Source organism: Callorhinus ursinus, unplaced genomic scaffold (genome assembly GCF_003265705.2).
Source record: "Callorhinus ursinus isolate GAN/ISIS: 27379988/994484 unplaced genomic scaffold, GSC_fseal_2.0 scaffold4, whole genome shotgun sequence".
Classification (NCBI taxonomy): Eukaryota; Metazoa; Chordata; class Mammalia; order Carnivora; family Otariidae; genus Callorhinus; species Callorhinus ursinus.
Genome location: NW_027397066.1, coordinates 4,651,853 through 4,672,832, shown reverse-complemented (window position 1 = coordinate 4,672,832; position 20,980 = coordinate 4,651,853). Strand labels below are relative to the sequence as shown.

General features: G+C 54.2%; 1 protein-coding gene across 2 annotated transcripts in view; it reads right to left on the bottom strand.

Moving 5' to 3' along the window:
• Positions 1–20,980, bottom strand: part of PPP2R2C (protein phosphatase 2 regulatory subunit Bgamma) — a 134,075-nt gene that overhangs the window by 48,400 nt on the left and 64,695 nt on the right. For both annotated transcript variants that reach the window (XM_025887754.2, XM_073891396.1), the window contains exons 2-3: positions 4,252–4,349; positions 1,978–2,143 (exon numbers count right to left, since the gene is read on the bottom strand). In XM_025887754.2, the coding sequence (XP_025743539.1) occupies positions 1,978–2,143; positions 4,252–4,349 (264 nt within the window). The remainder of the gene's footprint in view (positions 1–1,977; positions 2,144–4,251; positions 4,350–20,980) is intronic.

Genomic DNA, 20,980 nt, shown 5'->3' with positions numbered 1-20,980 from the left:
TGTTCTGAAAAGTCCCACAGCCCTGTGATGCGCTTTATGGGAATGAGAAATAAACTGTTGTTAAACCACCAAAAGAAAAAGAAAATCCATAGTGAAGCAGACTGCTCTCCATACCGTGGGTGGGCCTCATCTAATCAGTTGAAGGCCTTAAAAGGACTGACCTCCCCCAGAGGAAGAGAGAATTCTGCCAGCAGGTGGCCTTCAGACTCAAGCTGAAACACTAGCTTCCAGGTCGCCCTGCAAATTTTGGATTTTCCAGTCCCCACAATCACGTGAGACAATTTAAAATAAGTCTCTTTCCATATATCTGCTGCATCTACATGTGCATCCCTACCTACACACACACACACACACACACACACACACACACACACACACACACACGGTCATCGTACGGGTCCTGCTTCCCCGGAGAACCCTGACTGCTACTGTAGCCAAAACAAACAGCCCTGCTCAGGAGAAGGAAGCGGGAGACAACCGGGATCATTAAACCCTTGACGGGTACCCAAGGACATGCCATTCGGAAAGGGTGCAGCTGGAATCTAAACCCAGGGTCAAGAAGCTTTGAGGGTGGGGGTGTAGAGAGCCCCTGAAGCTGACCTTCCCTCCAGAGGGGCAGGAAGAGAATGACACGTCCCACTCACATGGTTCAAGGAAAAGCAACATGTGTGTGCTGCCCCTTAGGCACCAGCCCTCTTCTAACCCGCTACGGCCTTACGTCATTTCGTCCCCCAGCGCCCCCATGAGGCAGGCACAAGCATAGCAACTCAGATGCGGAGGTGGCAGGCCGGGATGTGCACCAGGGGAGGGGCTCCGGTCCTCAGGGAGGCCCTCACTGCCTCCACTCCCCACTGGCTGAGCATGGCCTGGGTCAGGCACCCTTAGCGGGCTCGGATCCTGCACCTGGCACAGTGAAGGATGAGAACAGCAGGAGGCCTGGAGGGCAGGCCTGGGGTCAGGAGGGGTCGGCGGGGGCAGGCGGGGGGTCAGGACTGACGGCAGGAGGGACGGCAGGCTCAGCGGAGAAGTCCGCAAAGGCTAAGTGTGAGGCGACCCTGAGTGGGGTCTAAGGGATGGGGAAGCTGTTGGCCAGGTGAGGGGCAGATTGGGTGGCCTTCCGGAACAAGGGTTGGTGGGACTGAGTCCGAGCAGTTTTGAGGATGCCTTAGCAGCCGCACTGAGTCTGGGCTTTGTCGGGGAAGGCAGGTGGCGTCACCGTGTGGGGCTCACACGTGCCGCAGCAGGGCTGGCTGGTCTCAGGGTGCTGGCTGGGTGTCATCCATGTCACCCTTACACAACCCAGGGATGCTGCATCCACCCCGCTACACAGGTGACAGAACCAAGGCTCAGGGAAGCAAGGCCACCGCCCCGAGGTCACAGGGCTGAGTGGAGTCCAGGCCTGTCCTCCTACCCCTCAGACACCACTGATGACAGGGGCGAGAGATGCAGGAGGGCGAGCAAGGGGAAGCCGAGCCTCCGGCCCCGGGAGCCAGGCCCTGAGTGGGGCACAGCGAAGCAGGAGCCTGGCCAGGAGCCCCCCTGAGGCCTGGGGGCGCACACATCCTCCCTGGGGCAGAATGGTCAAGTGGCCAGCCAGGCTCCTAAACCTACGCTCCTCCTGCTGCCCGCCTCACGCTCTAGAGTGACAACCCCACCCAGGGGTGCTCCGGGGTTCCAGAAGAGTTAGTTTTGCCTCCTTCATGGGGAATACCAAGCTCCCTCCACACACACACCCCCCCCCCCAGGGACAGTAATGACAGAGATGTCCCTGACCCAGCCATCCGTCATAATGCAAACAAGCCCCGCGTCCCACCACTGGCCGAGGCTGAGCAAGCTGTGGGACGGTCACTGGATGGAATGTGCCCACTCCTCAAAATGCTGTGGTCGAGTTCTGGGGACCCAGGAAAACGCTCAGTGTAAGCGAGCTGGGAAAGAGCATGCGGCGGCCGGCAATGCCAGCACACGTGGGCCCCTCACCGTTGGTGGAGAGCAGGGAGTGGGCTGCATTCTGCTGTGGGAGCCACTTGATCTTGTTGATCTTCTCCTCTATCTCCAGACTCTTGAGGTAGTCGAACTCCGGCTCGTGGCTCTGGAAGGTGCTGTAGACGTCATACTCGCCCTGGCTGTGAGCTGCATTTTTACTCTGCAGGAAAACCCAGACAAGGGGGCCTGAGCTCTAGCACGGCGGGGGCCGGGGTGAGGGCTGTGCCGACCAAACCCTCCGAGAGCCCGACGCAGCCGGCCAGCCCGTGTCCAGCAGGGCTGGGGGATCTGGCGCCAGGGCCAAAGGAAGCTCTGTATTTTAAATGGCCGATGACTTGGCGTGTGGCTGTGGCCAAGCCCCATCTCCTCCTCAGTGCAGCAATCAGGCTGGCTCACATTACCTGAGCACCTACTATGTGTACGGGTGCTGAGCTAAGTGCTTCTCACTCCCCGTCCTGTTCTATCTGCACGGCCCCTCTGTACTGGGCACCACCACGATTCTCCCCATTTTACAGATGAGAAAGTGGAGACTCGGAGGTGAACTGACCACTCCCCCCAAAGGCCATGTGTCCACTAAGTGCTGTCACTCGCCCCTCTGAGGTCCGTCTGACACCAAGGCCAAGGCTCTGGCCTGCTCTTCCAGTCTGAGTGTCCAACTTGGTCCTGACTCATGGAATGTACCCATCTTGCAGCAGATTTTACACGGAGGCAGAATCTTCTGGAATGTCAGATTGGGGCCGGGCCATCATCCTCCTGACTTTCCCCCGTGGGCGCATCCTGGTTAAAGCAGCAGAGCTCCTAATAACAAGGACCCTCGTGACAGAGCCCTCAAAATGGTGAGGTGCTGAGTCCATCGTGGGTTTCTCAGCGGACAAGTTCAGTGTATGTGGTAATACGAAGCTTCAACCAGACGTATAACCCGCCTGGGAGCAAATGGAGACAGTCAACCAAGCACAATTTCAAGTTTCCTATTCATTTGTTCCGGAAGCATCTATTGCTATATTTCTACACCTGTCCTGCTTCTGGCAAGCTTTCAAGTTCTTCTGTATGTTTGCCTCCATGTCCCTTCAGCTGCCATGAGCACTGTCTATGACTAAGGTCACTGGGACTGGAATAGAGGAAAAAAAGGAGAAAAATTCCAAAGTCAGGAAATGCGCATCTACCCATTTAATTTCTTTCTCTAGAAAGGAGGCTCGGCTTCGCAACCCCTGGTGGGCTACCCAGGTCCTTCTCGTGAAATCGGCACGCTCTGGCCACAGGGCTGCGCTCGGGTAAATTTCAGCTGTCCGCTTTCCGCTAGGCGTCCTTGCTAAGCCAGGTGACGCCCTCTGAGCTCCGGGCTCCCCATCTGTGACATGAGGATGCTAATAACACCTAATGGCCTCGCTGGGGTTGTCGTGAGGGAGGTTACAGGGGGAGGGAGGGAACACAGAGTAGTCAGACCTCGAGGAACACGCGCTCCGGAACGGAGCGGGGCAGGGATGCATCTGCAACATCTCCCCTGCCCCCCTCATTCCCCTCCCCCCCCCTCTCCTTCTCAATGCCCCCTCCTCCTCGTCTCGTCCTCACCCCTTCCCTCTCCCCCTCCCCTCTCCCTTCCCCGCCCTCCACCTCCTTGGGGTTTGCCATGCCGTCTTCAGCATCTAATCCCTGCACCTGTTCGGCGTGTGGGTGGCCCCCTCTCTGAGGCAGGGTGGCGTGTACGCGACGACACATGGCCTGGGTTTCAGTCCCTGGTCTTTACTCACTAGCTGGGCGACCTCTCCAAGTGTCCTCATCTGTAAAATGGGTGTCGGTCCCCACCCTCTGAGGTTGGCAGCAGAGAGTAAACGAGCAAAGTGTGTAGAGAACGTAGCAAGGTGACCACACATAGTAGGTGCTCAACAAATGGGGTTTTTTTTAATCATGAGGTTCTTACAGTGGTTCAGAAACAGCACCCCTGGGTGGGTTGTTCCGGGCTGCTCCTGTCTTACCTGACATTCTGATGGACAACAAAACCTCGCAAGGGCGAGGCCCGGGGCTGAGCCAAGTCGCCAACCCCAGCCTGCGGGCAGCCCCACGGCCGCAGAAAACCCAGTCCTCTAGTCTCCCCCACCTCTGGCCGGGACAGCGCCGGCTCACCCAGGCGGAGGGCAGAAATCGGAGGCTTAACCCAGGGCCACTGCTGGCCCTGCCTGTCCTGAATGCATCCCCAGGGCCCAGGACAGAGCCAGCAAAGGCCTGCGTGGGGCGTGGCCCCCCTCCCGCAGCCACCAGGTCCCGCCGCACCTCTGGTTCCCGCTGGAAAATGACAACCCGGCCACCCTTGTCGCCTGTGGCCAGCAGCTCTCCGGTGTGGTTGAACTCAACAGTGGAGATGATATCGGCTGCAGGGGGAGAGACAGGAAGGTGTGGCTCATTAGGACCCCAGTACTGCAGAGCTCAACTGAACAGGTCCCCCACCCCCCAGAGCCTGCACCCTTGGGCTGGGCCACCATCCAGAAGCAGGGGCACTAACGAGGGGCCGATGGTCCCCCTGTCCCCTCCCGGCTGGCCGCGGGACAGAGACCTGTTCCCAGGCTTGTTTCCCTCTGTCTCCTTCCTACTTGCTTCCTTCCTCCTTCTCCTTCCTTCCAGAAGCAGTTTGGGGGTTTCATGTGCTGCCCAGGTGACTGGGCCACAATCTGACACTAGCCGTACTCTGGGGGCCCCTGGGACCGACTGTGGTCACCCCTGCCCATCATGGGTTCCCCATCGGGGGGACCCCCATAACCTTCACACATTCCTGGCCTTGGACTCTGTAGGCCCCAGAATCTCTGATCCAGCTTTAGCACAGAGCCTCAGCCCTGATCACTGCCCCCACTTCATTCTCCTACCGCAACCTGAGTCCCAGCATGTCTCGGCCCGAAACCCTCCACTGGTCCCCAAAACCAGATGCTGTTCCCTCCCAAAGCCATCGTGGGCAGCCTCCCCTGTCAGGTGGTGGCAGCTGCATCCTCCCCTGGCTCAGGCCCAAGCCTTGGGGTCTCTCTGACCCCTTTCTCTGTCTCCATCTCCAGGCGCCGTGTCCAGTCTTACTGGCCAGGCCTTCACAATGTATCCAGATTCCTCCCACATCTCCCCGCCTCTCACCTGGAAGATTCCGACAGCCTCCTAAAGGATCCCTTTGCTTCCTCCCTGCCCCTGCTTAAGCTAACCTAGCAGAGCATGAGGGAGCCCGCCCAAAACCCTCTAGACCAAATCCCCATTTGACCTCAGAGTAGAGCAAAGGTCTCAGAGTGGTCTACAGCCTGAGTGGTCTGCAGGCCCCCGAGGCAGACCGCATCGGAAGCCCAAACCTTTACCCTGCTCCTGCACCTGCACAGAACGTGGCACTGGGCCCCTTGCTGCTTCTCAAGAGTACCGGCTACCTCTTATCTCAAGACCTCAAGTGATTTTTCACTTTCCTATTCAATAAACACCTTTTGCTTTTCCAATCAGTGCCTGTTAGAGGCAGCTTCTGGCCCGCAATGGCTTTCTGAGCCGTAAGTAAACGCCAGCTTTGACAGCAAAAGAAAAGAGGGAGAGAGAGAAGGTGGTTTAGAAGCGGGATGATGGGCCGGACATTTTCATCGATCACGATAAAAACACATTTCACTGAACTTATGAAAACAAGACAAGACGAGGAGAGCAGCGGGATGGGAACGTGTACATGCCCGCTGAACATGGAGCCGGGAACGGGTCGGGCCCCCCACGGGGCCGCCTGGCCTGACCCGGGAGCCCAAGCACCCTGGACCCGGCGTCAGAGCCCAGCAGTTCCGGGGTCCCGGACGGCGTGGCACCAGTCCTTGCTCTTCCTACTAGCACCCCCTAAGGGGCAAAGAGCAGGATATAAAATTGTGTATAAAATGTTTTTATTATATACACCAGTGATCACAGCCGTGTTAAATGGCAAGCACACTGGGAAGAGGGAAGAAAACCCGAAACGCCCCCCCACCACCACATTAGCAGAGGGTGCTTTGGGATGGCTGCAATAAAATATTTTCGTTTCTTGTCCCACTTTCCTACATTTTCTCGATTTTCTGTAATGATGGTAATTTTTAATAGCTTTATTGGGATATAAGATATACAAATGCACATATTTAATATATACTGTTTGATGAGTTTGAACATATGCATAATTTATATTATTTTTATGATGGAAGAATAACAATGCTATTAAATTAAAACGCCAGTGTGACCACTGGTACCCAGAGCCAATGCAGTCCATAAATGCTGGGCCGTTACCACGGTAACAGACACTAACATCTGCAGGCAATTTACAATTTATGTGTCAGTTTCACATCCGCTGCCGCCTTTGAAACTCATGCCAGCCCCTGAGGGGGATACCGCTATTATTTCCATTGGCAGCTAGAGAGATAGAGGACCCTGCACGGGGCAACCTCCCGAGCTGCTCGCGGGCCAGTGGGAAGTCCTGGGTTGGAGTCTTGGCTCCGGCGCCTTGGCTGTGTGGCCTGGGTTGGTCACACCACTTCTCTGAGCCTCAGTTTTGTGGCATGACTATAATAGGGTGTGCCCGGGGTCAGAAGCCCCAGTGGGACTATGGAGTGTGGAGGTCTAGAAGGAAGGATCATGAGTCTAAGGAACAAGGAGTTACCAAAATTAACTGGACAGAAAACTAAAGCCCCCTCTCATCCTTGCTTCTGGCCTCTACAGACTTCGCAGTGGCCAGCTCAGAAGTGTGCGAGATGAGTAGTGGCTCAACCCTACTATGCAGGTTTGGGGGTCCTGACCTCCAGTCCTGTGCTAGTCCCATCCTGGAAACATCTATGGAATAAGCAGGCCATGGCATTGCTTCCTCACGCTTTTGGGCTGGTAGATGTTTCACCACTGATTCACTGCTACAGGAAGTATCTTCTAGGGCTTACCTTAGGAAAGGTTAACTCCCCTGAAAGCTAGAAATCCTTATCAATAAAACCCTGAAATCAGAAAATCCATTCTCCCATCTTGGAATACCTGACACATGTCCCGTCCCAAGACCACCTCCCCCAGGAAGCCTCCCAGAGAGCACCGCTGCCCCCCAGTTCAGTGGTCTCTCCTACAACTACAGTCTCATGCCCACTGTGTGCCCCCTCATTGAATGTGGACCCCTTCCTACATGGGAGTGTCTTATGTCCATGTTGCCTCTCATCTTGACCACAGAAGGGTCAATGACATCAACTCACGTGTCTTAAGTGCTCATTTGCCAGGCACTGTTCTAAATCTCTCCATAGGAGTTTTTGCTTCTAGCCTTGTGGCTCCTATTGGATCAACTCTCTCACCAATCACAACTATAAAGCCTCAACAGAAAAATAACAAAACACAACTACCGGAAGGCACTGGAGGGGACCAAATGCAGGTGGAACATGCAGGAAAATTAGCAATCACTCACCCAGTGAGCCATTTTCATGGCTTTTAGTCTGAGGACAGGCCCTAGCCTGTGTCCTACAGCTGCTGAAACAGGTAGAAAGTCCTACTCTTAGGTCTCATAAACCAGGTGACAGAGGCTGGGGAAGCCCTAGTAATAGCTGGAAAGTGAGGGAGTAAATTCCAGAAAGGGGGATGCCTGAGGGGGGCCCCCAAATACAGCACATAAACTCTGCCCAAATCTTTGGCCACAAAACATGCACGCACATGACAGACTCCGAGCAGCCCAGCTGAGACTAAAAGAAGTGAGCTGGGGTTTGTGCCCATCACCCCAGAGATGGGGTTTGCAGTTGAGTTCAACCAAGTTAACTGCTCACAAACACAAAATAAAACAAAAATGCTCTTTGGAGGGACATACGAAACATCCAGAGTCTCTACAATGTTATCATTCACAATGCCCAGGATATAATCCAAAATTATATGAAGACACACAAAGAAATAACACATCACCCATACTTAATGTAAGGATAATTGATGGACACTAGCCATGGAATGCCCTGGATGTTGGAATTAGCAAATGAAAAAATTTAAAGTAGGTATTATAACTATGTTCAAGGATGTAAAGGGAAATTTGCTCCCACTGAATGAAAAGAAAGGACATTTCAACAGAGAAAGAAAAGCTATTGAAAAAATAACCAAATGGACATCCTATAACTAAAAAATACAGTATCTGAAACAGAAGACCACTAAATTGCTTAACAGAAACTTTGAGATGATAGAAGAAAGACAGTACACTTGAAGATACATCAATACAAATTGCCTGATGTGAAAAAGAGAGAGAAAATAAATTTAAAGAAGAAAGAACAGATCTTCCAGGATCTCTAGGTCACTATCAAACATCTAACATACATGTAATTGGAGTTCCAGAAGGAGGGGTGAGAGATAATAGGGTAGGAGAAAGACTTCAAGGGATAATGACTGAAAAAAATCCCCAATATGGGAAAAGACATCAACGCAGACAGTTGGGAAGCTCAGTTAACTCCGAAGAGGATAAATGCCAAGAAAACCACACCTAACCATTAAACTGCTGAGGACCAAAATAATGATAACATTTTATAAGCAGCTAGAATAAAACCATGTTGCATTCAGAGGCACCAGGACTCAAATGACTGCTAATTCTCATCAGAAATACTGGAGTCCAGGAGTGCCTGGGTGGTTCAGTCGGTTGGGAGGCTGGCTCTTGATTTCGGCTCAGGTCATGATCTTGGGGTCCTGGGACCAGCCTCGTGTTGGGCTTCATGCTGAGTGGAAAGTCTGCTTGAGATTCTCTCTCTCCCTCTCTCTCTGTTCCTCCCCCTGCTCACGCTCTCTCCTTTCTAAAATAAATAAACAAATATTTTAAAAAAAGATACTGGAGTCCAAAAGTCATTCAAAGTGCTATTAAAAATCTATGAACCAGAATTCTGTATCCAGCGCAAATATGCTTCAAGAATGATAAGCAAAGGAAGACTCAGTTAAAGCCTTGCAAGGACCAGAAGTCCAACCTTGGCACAATCCTATTGCCCTCTCATCATCTCTCTTTACAGATAAGGAAACTGGGTCACTAAGAGGCAAGACACTTGCCCAAAGTCACACATGCAGTGGGGCCTCTGCAGTGTGGGCTTCTGGCATGCCCCTGCACCACACTGTAGAGCCTCACGTAGGCTAAAACCTCAGGCTCAGGGTCCCAACTCAGCCACTGAGTGAGGTCTGCCAAGCCCACCCAGTCACGGGTGCTCCAAGTTACCCTGTCATGGGTGAAGAACAATCCCATGAAAGCCCATGCTGCCCTTCCACTTGGGAGGTCCCCTCTGCCTTCTGCTGCAGCTCTGGGGAGTACCCCAAACGGCAAGGCTGGGTTGGAAGAGGCAGCTTGGACCATGCACAAGGAGAACCAATCAACTCCCTAGAATTGGGCACCATGCAGCCCTGGCAGGGGAAGCCCAGAGCTACCCAGTCAGGTAGCCAGAAAGCCACACTATGGTCCAGTGTAGGCTTAGGGAGAGGTCAAAAGTGGTGTTCGATGTGACCAGCCACGTGACAGGTCCAACATTGGGATCTGGAGCCAGGGATGGTGCTGTGGGTTGAATGGTATCCCCAAAAAGATATGTTGAAGTCGTAACTCCCAGGACCTGTTGACTGTGATCTTATTTGGATCATCTTTGCGGATGGTCAAGTTAAGATGTGGTCATACTGGACTACAGCGGGTCCTAAATCCAATGACTGGCATCCTATTAAGAAGGCTACATGATGACATGGGGACACGGGGACACACAGGGAGAAGGCCATGTGACAACAGGGGTAGAGACTGCAGTGAGGCATCTGCAAGCCGAGGAACTTTGGGGACAGCAGTCACCACCAGAAGCTGGAAGAGCCTGGAAGAGACGCTTCTGTGCAGGCTTCAGAGGGAGCACGGCGCTGCCGACACCTTGCTTTCTGTCTTCCGGCCTCCAGATGGTGAGAGTAGGGATCTCTGTTGTTTTAAGAGGGAGAACAGGGCTAAAACAAGAGGCTGTGCACACACCAGCCCTGGAGGACACTGGCTGCACGCACCCTGGGCTGTGGCTCCTGTGGGTGCCACGTGGGGGACGGTCAGCCCATGGATCCCCGGGATACCCACTGTGGCTGTCACCAAGACGAAGATATTCCAGTCACAGCCTTGGTCCGTGCTCGCTGTGTGACCTCACCCAAATCACTCACCCTCTCTGAGCCCTGACTGTTGCATTGGTAGGATGGGAAATGTCATCCCTGCCCGGTCACGGTTCTCCTAGGGTTTATGTGTGGACTGGAAAGTTCCCTGAAAACTCTGGCAGAAGCCTGCAAATGCATCGGGGAGATTAAGATGCTCGTCAGGGGGGACTCTCCCCTGCTCATCCATCACCATCTGTCACCATAAGTGCTGTCGACACCATTAATGATCCGTCAGATGTCGGGGCTCACCGCAGAGGGGGAGGGCCTCGGAAAGTCCAGCCTGATCCTTCTGATGGGAGCATTGCCTTTAATTAGTATTGTCAGAGGCATCAGGCTGATGAGGAGGGAGTTGCAGGCCAGAAAGAGGAGGGAAGAGGAGTCGGCCTGCTGCAGAAGGAAGCTCAGCGAAAGAAAGGAGCCCCTTGTGGTTGCTGCTCTCTCTCTCCCGGACCCCTGCTCCACCATGAAACCCCAGGTCAGCCTGCTGGAGGATGAGAGGCAGGTGCAGCAGGGATGAGCCACCACAGCTGAGGCCACCCTGGACCAGTCTACAGCCAGCAGGTCGGCCTGCAAAAGGCAGCAGAGACACCTTCCTGACCACAACTACCGCCGGTGTGCAAGTGAGCACAGCCAGTGTGCAATGTGCAAGGAACACCCAGCTGACCCACGGACTTGGGAACCAAACTAAATGCTTATTGTGTGAAGCCACTGAGCTCTGGCGGGGGGCGGGGGGCGGTGTTATGCAGCAGGGGCTGACTGGGACAGAAGGGTGCCCGGCAGAGCTGCATCGCTGTGTCTTTAAAACAAAGAATGGCCCCCCATCCAGCTCTGCTCCGTAGATGACCTGTTTTTGGAGGCGGGCCAGTCATTGAAAAGGGAAGACTTTCCTGATCAGAACAAGCTCTCAACCATCAGCTAGGTTTCCAGGCAGGTGCACGCTCTGTCCCCCACCCAGGGCCAGCACTCTGACCACAGCGCTGTCCCTTCCCCATTCACCTGGACAGCTCCGAATGTTCTCCAGGTCTCAGCCCAAATGTCCCATCTTTGGGGAAGCCACCAAGCCCTCCATGCTGACACCTGGTTCTTTCGGGTCACAGGGGACTGTGATGGCCCTGGGGGTGGGAGGCAGTAAGATGACAGAGGCCCCAAAACCAGACTCGGGCTCAAGGCTTCCCCACTCACTGATGTGTGACCCGAAGCGAGTCCCATCCCCCGAGACTCAGTTTCCTCCCCTGGAAAACAGGGGTAATGCCATCGGACTCACAAGAGGCCTGATATGACAGGGACCAGGACGGCAAAGGGAGTGCGAGTTTTGAGAACCAGGACTGTGTGTGGCTCCGGGACCCCGGCCCCTCGGACCAGAACAGGTCATAGTAATAATTAACCCTCCTGGGACTTCCTGGGAGCTGTTCTAGCACTTGACACACAGCACTAAATCCTCTTAGCTCCCAAAAGTTGGAGAGATGCCCTTGTCCCCACTGTACAGATGAAGAAACAGAGGCATAGAGAGGATTAATAACTTGCCAAAAGCTGCCTACCTGGGGTATACAGGGTTGGGACCCCCTCCCAGGCAGGCTGGCTCCACAGTCCTTGAACTTGACCCCCAGCCTGGTGTTTCTCAAGACGTTTAAAGGGGTCAGAGATGGGAGGGGGGGGGTGGGTGAAGACATTTCCTGGGAGAAAGGAGATACTGAGGGGAGGGTCCCCACCCACCCATTCCCTGCCCGAGCCTAGCAACACCTTCACAGAGCTCTGAAGTACAATTCCTGAAGGCAGGGGACCCGGGCCCAAGACCGGGAAAGCTGGGCGTTGGGGTATGGCTGTGTCAGGGACACAATGGCTTGTGCCCATGTGCTTCCTGGGGACAGGAGAGAGCTGGTGTAGGTCATCTTTGTCCTATCTGCTGGCTTCCCAGAAGGGCAAGGAGAATGCCGGAGGGGGACACCGCTGCATCCAGGGGCCAAGGAAGGCCACCAGACACACAGCTGTGACTGCCTGGGTCAAGGTCTGGGTCAAGGTCTGGACCAACCTTCTGTAAGAGGTTTGGCAGGAAACTTCAGAATAGCCAGGGAAGGACCCATGAGAAAAACAGGCAGCTCTATCCTACCCACCAGGCCCACCCAGAGAGGACAAAGCCACCAGAAGTAGGAGGTGGCCCGTCCCCCTGGCGGCCATGCCAGTAAGTGGGGGCAGGGGAGGCCGCAAGACCCAGCCCCACCCAGCCCCACTGCCGGCCCCCAGCACAAGCAGGAGGGGGCACAGAGGGGAAATGCCAGCTCTGGTTTGGCCTCTGGACCATCACCTGGGGCTGGACAGCCACTACTGCACATGTGACAAGGAGCCACTTAGCTCCCTGAGGGTGACCATTGAGGCACAGACCTGTATAAGGCCTCACCCAGGGCAGGGAAGCTGACCTTCCTAAGGCCTGATGGAAGGGGGGGGATGCCACCCCGGAGGGGCTGAGCTCACAGTCCACACCTGCCTCCCGCTCACCTGGGCGCCAGCACCCGGCCCACCAGGAGCCACGATCATGCTGCGGCTGAATTTCAGCCCCGGCCGCAGAAGCCCAGCCCCGGCCCCAAGCAGGTCTGTGAGAAGTTCCCTCCTGCCGCCTGAACGTGGTCGGGGGGCCGGGGAACAGCTCCCGGGCTGCGGGCAGAGGCCAGGTGAGGAGAGCTGGACGCTGTGGCCAGGCCAGGGTGGGTCTCCTTGGATGGCATTTGGGTCACGTGGCTGGAGTCAAATGAGAAGGGGCTGGTGGGAGGTTTGGGAGGGTCTCCGCAGCGGCTCCCAGCTGCCACCGCCTCCCACCCTGTGGTCAGCCGGCCAGAGCCGGGGATGCTGGGAAAGTGTGGCTCACATAGTGCTCGCGGGAGAGAGGGGTGGTGGAAGGAGGCCTGGGGTGGGGGTGGGGCTGGGCTGGTGTAGCTTATGCCCTCACAGTGTAGTTACTCCTCGGGTCGGCCACTGTCTAGCAAGCGGGAGATCTGCATTCAAAGCCCAGTCTTACGAGCTGTGTGACCTTGGACAAAGCACTTGACCTCCCTGAGCCCATCTGATCATCTGGGAAACAAAGATGGCCATCCACACCTTCCGAGGTGGTTGAAAGGCTGACCTGACATCACCTAGCACGTGACAGGCACTGGGTAAATCCGTTTACCGTTCATGTCTCCTCTTGAAAGAATGTTAATTAACAGGGAGTTGTTCAGTTATTGTTTTAAGGGAAAACGTTGGCTAGAGTTTGATATTTTTAATGTAGACTGTTGGATAAAAGATTAAAAAAAGAAATACAGAGTTTCTGTTTGGAATGACGAAAAAGTTCTAGAAATGGATAGTGGGGTTGGTTGCATGACACTGTAAATGTACTTAATGCCACCGAACTGTACACTCAAAAACAATTAAAATGGTACATTTTATCTTGTGTATATTTTGCAATAAGAAATTTAATTTATTCGGGCCCACCCAGGGATGCCAAAAAACATTTTAATTAAAAAAAAAAGAACAGTAATTGAGCACCTACTGTATCCCAAGCACTGTTGCCTACATGGGGGAGCTCTGCATATACACTCCCCGCAGGAAGCTCACTCTCTAGTGAAGGGCACAACCAATAAGCAGATTTTCGTATACACACATATCAGGGCGCCTGGGTGGCTCAGAGGGTTAGGTGTCTGCCTTTGGCTCAGGTCATGATCCCAGAGTTCTGGGATCGAGCCCCGCATCAGGCTCCCTGCTCAGCGGGGGGCCTGCTTCTCCCCCTCCCTCTGCTTCTCCCCCTGCTCGTGTTCTCTCTCTTTCTGTATCTCTGTGTCTCGAATGAATAAAAAAAAATTCTTTAAAAAAAATATATATATCATTTTACTGGGGAGGAGGTGAGAGCTAAGATGAAAACAAAGGTAAAGGGGATGGAAGGGGTGGGAGGTGCTGTTTTAGCTGGGGAAGTCAGGGAAGACTTCCTGGAGGAGGGGCATTTCAGCAGAGACCTGAGGGAGCCACACAGATATCAGGGCGCGTAGCAGGTGCAAGGGCCCTGAGACGTAGGAGTCAGCTTGGTCTGCTGCGGGTCAGGAAGGAGGGCAGCGCATGCGTGAAGGTGACAGGGGCAGGGCGAGCTCAGAGTGGCGGGCAGGGCGAGGTCCCTGGGCGAGGCAGGCCAAGGCGGGACTTGGGATTTGATTCCAAGTGACAGGAGCAACTGCAGAGCATTCTGGGCTGGGGCACCACCATCTGACAAGGATTAACGGCGTCTGCTACCCTTGCGTGTGTCTCTCGCTAAGGGACGTGAGCTCTTTCAGCGGCGGGCAGAGTCCCTTCCCTGCCCAGGAGCGCAGGCCTGGCACCTGAGTGGCTCTCAGGAAACCGGGAAGCAGCGGGGGATGGCAGGAGCCTGCTCCATCCCCACCGCCCACGTGCCTTCCATGCCTTCCGTAGTTTCTCTGTGTCTCGCTCCGGGTCCTCAGCTGTTAGGAGAGGTGTCGGCATCACGGTGTTCTTGTGGTTGCTGCTTTTATTTTAACATTTTAAAAACGGAGATATAATTCACGTAACATAAAATTCACATTTCGAACTGTATACTTCAGTGGTTTTTAGTGTATTCACTGTGTTGTGCAATCATCGCCACTACCTAATTCCAGAACATTCCACTCACGCCCAAAGAGAGGCCCCGTGCCTGTTAGCAGTCACTCCTCACTCCCTGCCAGCCACTCACCTGCCTTCTGTCTCTGTGGCTTGGCCTCTTCGGGATGCTTGCTACAACGGGGATCATACAGCTGGGGGCCTTCTGTGTGTGGCTTCTTTCCCCGGCATGTTCTCCATGTGGAGTGTATGCCACTGCTCAGTCCTTTCTCGGCTGAGTATCACTCCACTGTGATCAAGACGCTCTTTAGGATAGGTCCCATTCCCTTGAAGCAGAAACTCAGGCCCCAGAAAGCCTGAGTGGTGGATGGGAGCCTATGAGGGGCCCTGCCCCCTGGGAACCCCCCCCCCGACCAGCTGAGGGGCTGTTGTAGGAGCCAAAGCAAGGGTGGGACGGTGCTGCCCCTTCCATGGTGCTCCCCGAGGGGCAGGGTCCAGACAGGGCAGGGGCTGTGGCTGCTAGCTCCTCCCTGCCAGGCCAGATGGGCGCCTGCTGGGTAGCCATTGGCCTGGCCAGCACGGAGGCAGACGGGCTTGGGGCAGGGGGTGGTGGGGGCAGCAGTGGATTTGCCTGTGGTCAGCAGGACCTGGTCAGGTCGCTGGGTTTGACTTCGGGCCAGGTCAGATTGCGCTCAGAGCAGGGGCAACTCCCCAGATCTGACTCCAGCAGAGCCCCCAGGAATCATCCCAGAATCAGACCCCTGTGGGCCCAGAAGGTGGCCAGGGGGGCTGGGGCTAGCAACCGGCCTCAGAACAGGGGCAAGGTGTAAAAGGGACCCAGAGAAGACCACCTGCTCCCTGCCTGCTTTCTCACAGCACAAGCTCCAGGAAAAGCCCACGGCATGGTCACCTGGGCTTCTCTCCTAAAGATGAAGATTCCCAGGACCCTGCCCAGACCCAGTGGATCAGAATCGCTCGCTGACACCTGGAATCTGCACTTTGACAGGTTCTTCTGTGCTGTGCCAAGATTTGCGAGCCACTGGTGAAGCGCTGGGAGGTTTGAGAGTGAGAGAGTCTCACTTCCCTGGGGCTGCCTGACCCTCAGTTTCCCGATCTCTACAGTGGGTACAATGCTATCATCTCTCAGGGTTGGTTGTGAGGACCTGAGGTGACATACACAGAAGTGTCTGATAACAAGAAACTGCTCAAAAATTGAGCTGCAATCAGTACTATGTTGTTATTATGCACATAAACCAACAGAATGATCTGGATCCTGAGAGAAAGGGCAGAGGGGAAGAATTAATACACGGCAGGGGTGGTTTGAGATGTGGTGAATTAGCTGTTGGGGAACCTGGCTCTGAACCCCACTGAGTCTCAGTTTCCCCCTCTGTGTAACGGTCATAGTAGGAGCTACCTATGCTGGAGGGCTCTGGAAATGGCAACATGCTTTCACAGGCCAGGATGATGAGCCTGCTGTGGAGGGGAGGATGGAGGCCTGATGCCAACCCAGACTGGCCACCAGTGTCAGGCCGGGCCAGCTGACCAGGGCCCTCCCAGTGCCTGGGTCCCGTAGGCCCCAGCCACGCTGCTCAGGATGCAGCCAGTCCCTCAGACGCCCCCTGGCAGATGGGCAACCAGGGCCAAATGGCCTGATGACAAGGACACCCTTCGGGCCTCATCACATCAGTGTGTCCACTGGTTCCTTTGCCAGGCCTGCTTCTGTTCTGCTCCAGGGCTGGGACAGAGGGCTGGGCACTGAGCTGGGTGCTGACATCATGGCTGGCACAGCCGGCTGGCCCCTCTGCCCACCTCTCCTGCCTCTGCCCTGGTACCGGCCATCACTACTTCTCTCCTGGAAGATTGGGGTTTCCTGCCTTTGTCCGGCCGGGTCCACGGGGCCCCATTCCAGAGGGCCTTCTGTGAAGCTGAAACCCGATCACACCATGACCCTCCCTAAAACCTTCTGTGGCTCCCCATTGCCCTCACCTGCCTCTCTCTCTCTGCCTCCCAACACAACCCCAACCCCTTAGCCAGCCTGGACTTTTTGTGTTTCCCCAAATGGGACCATTTATTTATTCACTGAATATCTAGTGACCACCGACTAAGTGCCAGACCTCACACTAGGCCACAGGAAGTCAGCAGTGCGCCAAATGGGCACAGAGCAGGCCCTCCCAACATCCAGTGTCTGTCAGCAGGAAAGTATCCACAAAGAAACAAAGAAGCACCGCACATTGTACACACTCCCCTAGCCCTTCCTCCTGGGAAGGCCCTGTGGCCCAGCCTCTGGGTGACAGCCCCATGCAGGATGCCGTGCATTCCCGCTAAGGGGTGGCCAGGAGTGTAGGCAGGGCCTGGACACCCCCAACTGTTGTTCCAGCCCTGTCACTGGGGGTGCCCCGCAGCTGGCCAAGGGTGAGGGCATGGCCTTGGCAGCAGATGGGCAGGGTCACTCTAGCTGGGCCTCGTCCACCGGCAAGGAACCCTGGTGCTCCCTAGTGGGAAGGAGTCCCGGCTTCTCTGGGGCTCTTCTCTCCCAGCCTCAAGGCTGACCGGGCTACGTGGCTGGCACAGGCACTCTGCTTGGAATACCAAAGCCATGGACAACCCCATCATGGTTTCGCCGGGCACCCTGGTGGAACCTGGGTCCTGGGGGGGCTCACTCACTGAGAGCCACCACAGGTCGGGCACTGGCCAGGAGCCTTACTTAGCCCTATGGTGCATTAACCCCACTGCAGCTCTGGGACTCTGGGCCATTCTGCCATTTCCATGCGGGTAAACGTAGGCCCAAGGACATTATATTCGGCAACTGCTGTGTGGTCCCAGCTATGGGGCCAGCATGGTGACTGCCCCTTAAACTTGGCATCACAATCACCGCAAGCATTTTGCACCCATGACCTTACTTCATGGCTGTGACGGCCTTCTGGGGTGGCTTGACTCTCCCCCACTTACAGATGGGGAAACCGAGCCTCCCTGAGGGTGGGGTCTGTGCCGTGCCGGTAAACAGTTGACCACCAGCTCTTCGGGGGACGGGGGAGAACCAGAGTGAACACCCTGATCTGTGTGTTTGCTGAGCCTGAGACTTCAAGCCGCTCACAGTTTTAAAACGGGCTTGCAAAATCTCTAAAATACATAACAGCCAGGGCTGGGGCACCAAATTCCTGACACAAGACAGCTCTGGCACACCCCAGGTGGAGTCCGCACATCCACGCCTGTGAGGGTCCTGAATCCAGCCTCAGTCCCAGCCTTCAGCCTCCGCCGGTGAGACTCCTCCCGCAGCTGCACGGCGGCCCTCAGAAGGAAGCACGGCCCCTAGAAGCCTGACATCTCAGTGAGCAGGACCCACACCATGGCTTCCAAGCTCCACCCAGCCCAGCCCAGCATCACGGACTCCAGGCCCAGGGCACTTGCGGAGGGCAGCCAGACTCCAGCACGCTATGCAACAGCCTAAATATTCACATCTGCCTCAGGGAGCCGTAAGGATTAAATGAGTGAGCATGTGTTCACGTTAGATCAGGACCTAGAACAGGCAAGACAATTTTACAGAAAAAGAGCAAAGCTGAAGGCCCTACCTGACCTGACTTCAAGACTTCCTATGAAGTTACAGTCACCAGACAGTGTGGGAATCGCTACAAGGATACACCTACAGGACAACAGAATGGAGAAGTCAGAAACAGACCCACACACCCACGGTCTGTGGTTTTGGTTTTTGTTTTTTTTTTTCGAGATTCTTTTTTTAATTTATTTGACAGAGAGAGAGAGAGAGAAAACACAAGTAGGCAGAGCAGCAGGCAGAGGGAGAGGGAGAAGCAGGCTCCCCGCTGAGCAGGGAGCCCGATGGGGGGCTCGATCCCAGGACCCTGGGACCATGACCCAAGCCGAAGGCAGATGCTCCACCGATTGAGCCACCCAGGCGCCCCTGGTCTGTGGTTTTGTTAAAGACGCCCAGGCATTTCGATGAAGGAAGGATGGTCTTCCCAATCCTTATGTAAATGTATGGGGCAAAAAGTTAATATCAATCCTTACTTTATGCCATGTACAAAATTATGTTAGAGTAGGTCACAAACCTAAATATAAAAACTAAAACTACAAAACAACCAGACAAAAATATAGGAGAAAATCTTTGCAGCTTTGATTTCTTAAACAAGACCTAAAAAGCGTGAATGGCAAAAGAAAAAAAAATGGATAAATTATACTTTATCGACATTTAAAGTTTTGTTCTTTGGAAGAAACCATTATAAAAACAAAAAGGCAAGCCACAGATTGAGAGAAAATACTCACAATACATATATCGGACAAACTACCCACATCCAGAGTGTACACAGACCTTGTATAACTCAGTAATAAGCCTGCAAACCACTTAATTAAACATGGGTAAAAGACGTGATCAGATAAAAGCAAAATATATGAATGGCCAGTAAATACACAAAGAGATACTCAACAACACTGGTCACCAGGGAAATGCACATTTAAATCCCAATGAGAGGGGCACCTCGGTGGCTCAATCAGTTAAGCGTCAGACTCTTGATTTCAGCTCAGGTCATGATCCCAGGGTCGTGAGATGGAGCCCCGCATTGGGCTCCATGCTGAGCGTGGAGTCTGCTTGAGATTCTCTCTGCCCCTTTCCCTCTGCCCCTCCCCACTCAGCTCATGCTCTCTCTCTCTCTCTCTCTCTCGGAAAAATATAAATCAATCAATCAATCAATCCCGATGAGATGCCAGTAGGCACCCATGATGAGGGCTAAAATTAAAAAGACTGATAATGCCAAGTTGGTGACGATGTCACACAACTGGAAATCTTCCCTGCTGGTGGGAATGCACAGGGGTTTCAGCCCTGTGGGAAAGAACTGGGCAGTTTCTTACAGAGTTCAGCACATGCTGCTCGTATCACCCAGCCATCTCTTGTCACCAAGAATAACAAACCCCATGAACACGAAGACTTGCCCACACGTGTTCATAGCAGCTTTGTCCACAGCGGCTCAAAACTGGAAATGATGCACCAAGAGGTGAATGCAGAAACAAACGCTGGTATGTCCATAGAGTGGAATGCCGCTCGGCCATAAAGATGGACACGCCAGTGAGACACGCAACAACACGGGTGAATCTCAGAATGATTATGCCCAGTGAAAGAAGCCAGACAAAAGCGTGTGTGGTCGGGCACCTCGGTGGCTCAGTCGTTGGGCGGCTGCCTTCGGCTCGGGTTGTGGTCCCAGGGTCCTGGGATCGAGTCCCGCATCGGGCTCCCTGCTCGGCGGGAAGCCTGCTTGTCCCTCTCCCACTCCCCCTGCTTGTGTTCCCTCTCTCGCTGTCTCACTCTCTGTCAAATAAATGAATAAAATCTTAAAAAAAAAAAAAAAAGCGTGTGCGGCCGTTTATATGAAGCTCCAGAAAAAAGCAAATTAATATACAGCGTCAGAAGGCAAATCGGTGGTCACCAGCGCACAGGGCACAGTCCGGGACAGACAGCGCCAGAGAACAAGGAAACTTTTGGGGGTGATGGCAATGTTCTGAATCCTAATTGTGGTGGCAGTTTCCTAAGTGTCTAGAGCTGTTAGAACAATGGGACTCTGCACTGTGAGGAGATGCGGTTTATAGCACTTACTAACACCGTTTTTAAGTTTTTGTTTGCAGTAAAGGGGAGTGGGGGGGGGGGGGTAGCCACAATAGCAGGCACCTACCCTGTTCTGAATCCTCTAGCAAACTGCTGATTTAATACCCTCAGGGCTCTATCGGCAAGCTGACCACCCGAGTAATTACATTAAGGGAAACAATCATTTGGTGAATTTTTCATCAACTGCGATCATTCATATTTATCAAGCTGCTAATTCCTCTTGATTTGTCTAAGGAGGTCTGACCCACCCTGGCCTGTGCATGAGAAACGCATTGTGCCAGGCACTCGATAGAATCTCATTAATTGCATGTTGAATTAATTAATAATCACCCTGCTTCCTCAGGTGCACAGAGCTCATCAATGGCCAACGGGAAACCAGAAGCCAGCGTGGGTAGCCTGAGCTGACCCTGGGAGAAGCCCAAGGTGCCCCACTCCATGGACAAAGCCTTTTCCAGGGCATTATCCGATGCTGAGGCTTGGACCAGCAAGCGAAGGCAAGAGTCAGGACCATTTTGATGGGCTATTAGGGATCGGGGTTGGCCATGCAGCCGTGAAGCTTGAAAACCAGCGGGCAGCCGATACGGCGTCACATGCAAGCTTCCACCAGGTATGTCCAGTCCAGCCGGATGACAGAAGTCTGCAGCTGGATAAAACTGCAGGGGACAGTCGAGCCAAAGTGTGGGAGTCTTGGCTGGGGGTCTCAGGTCAAGCCAGTTGGAGGCG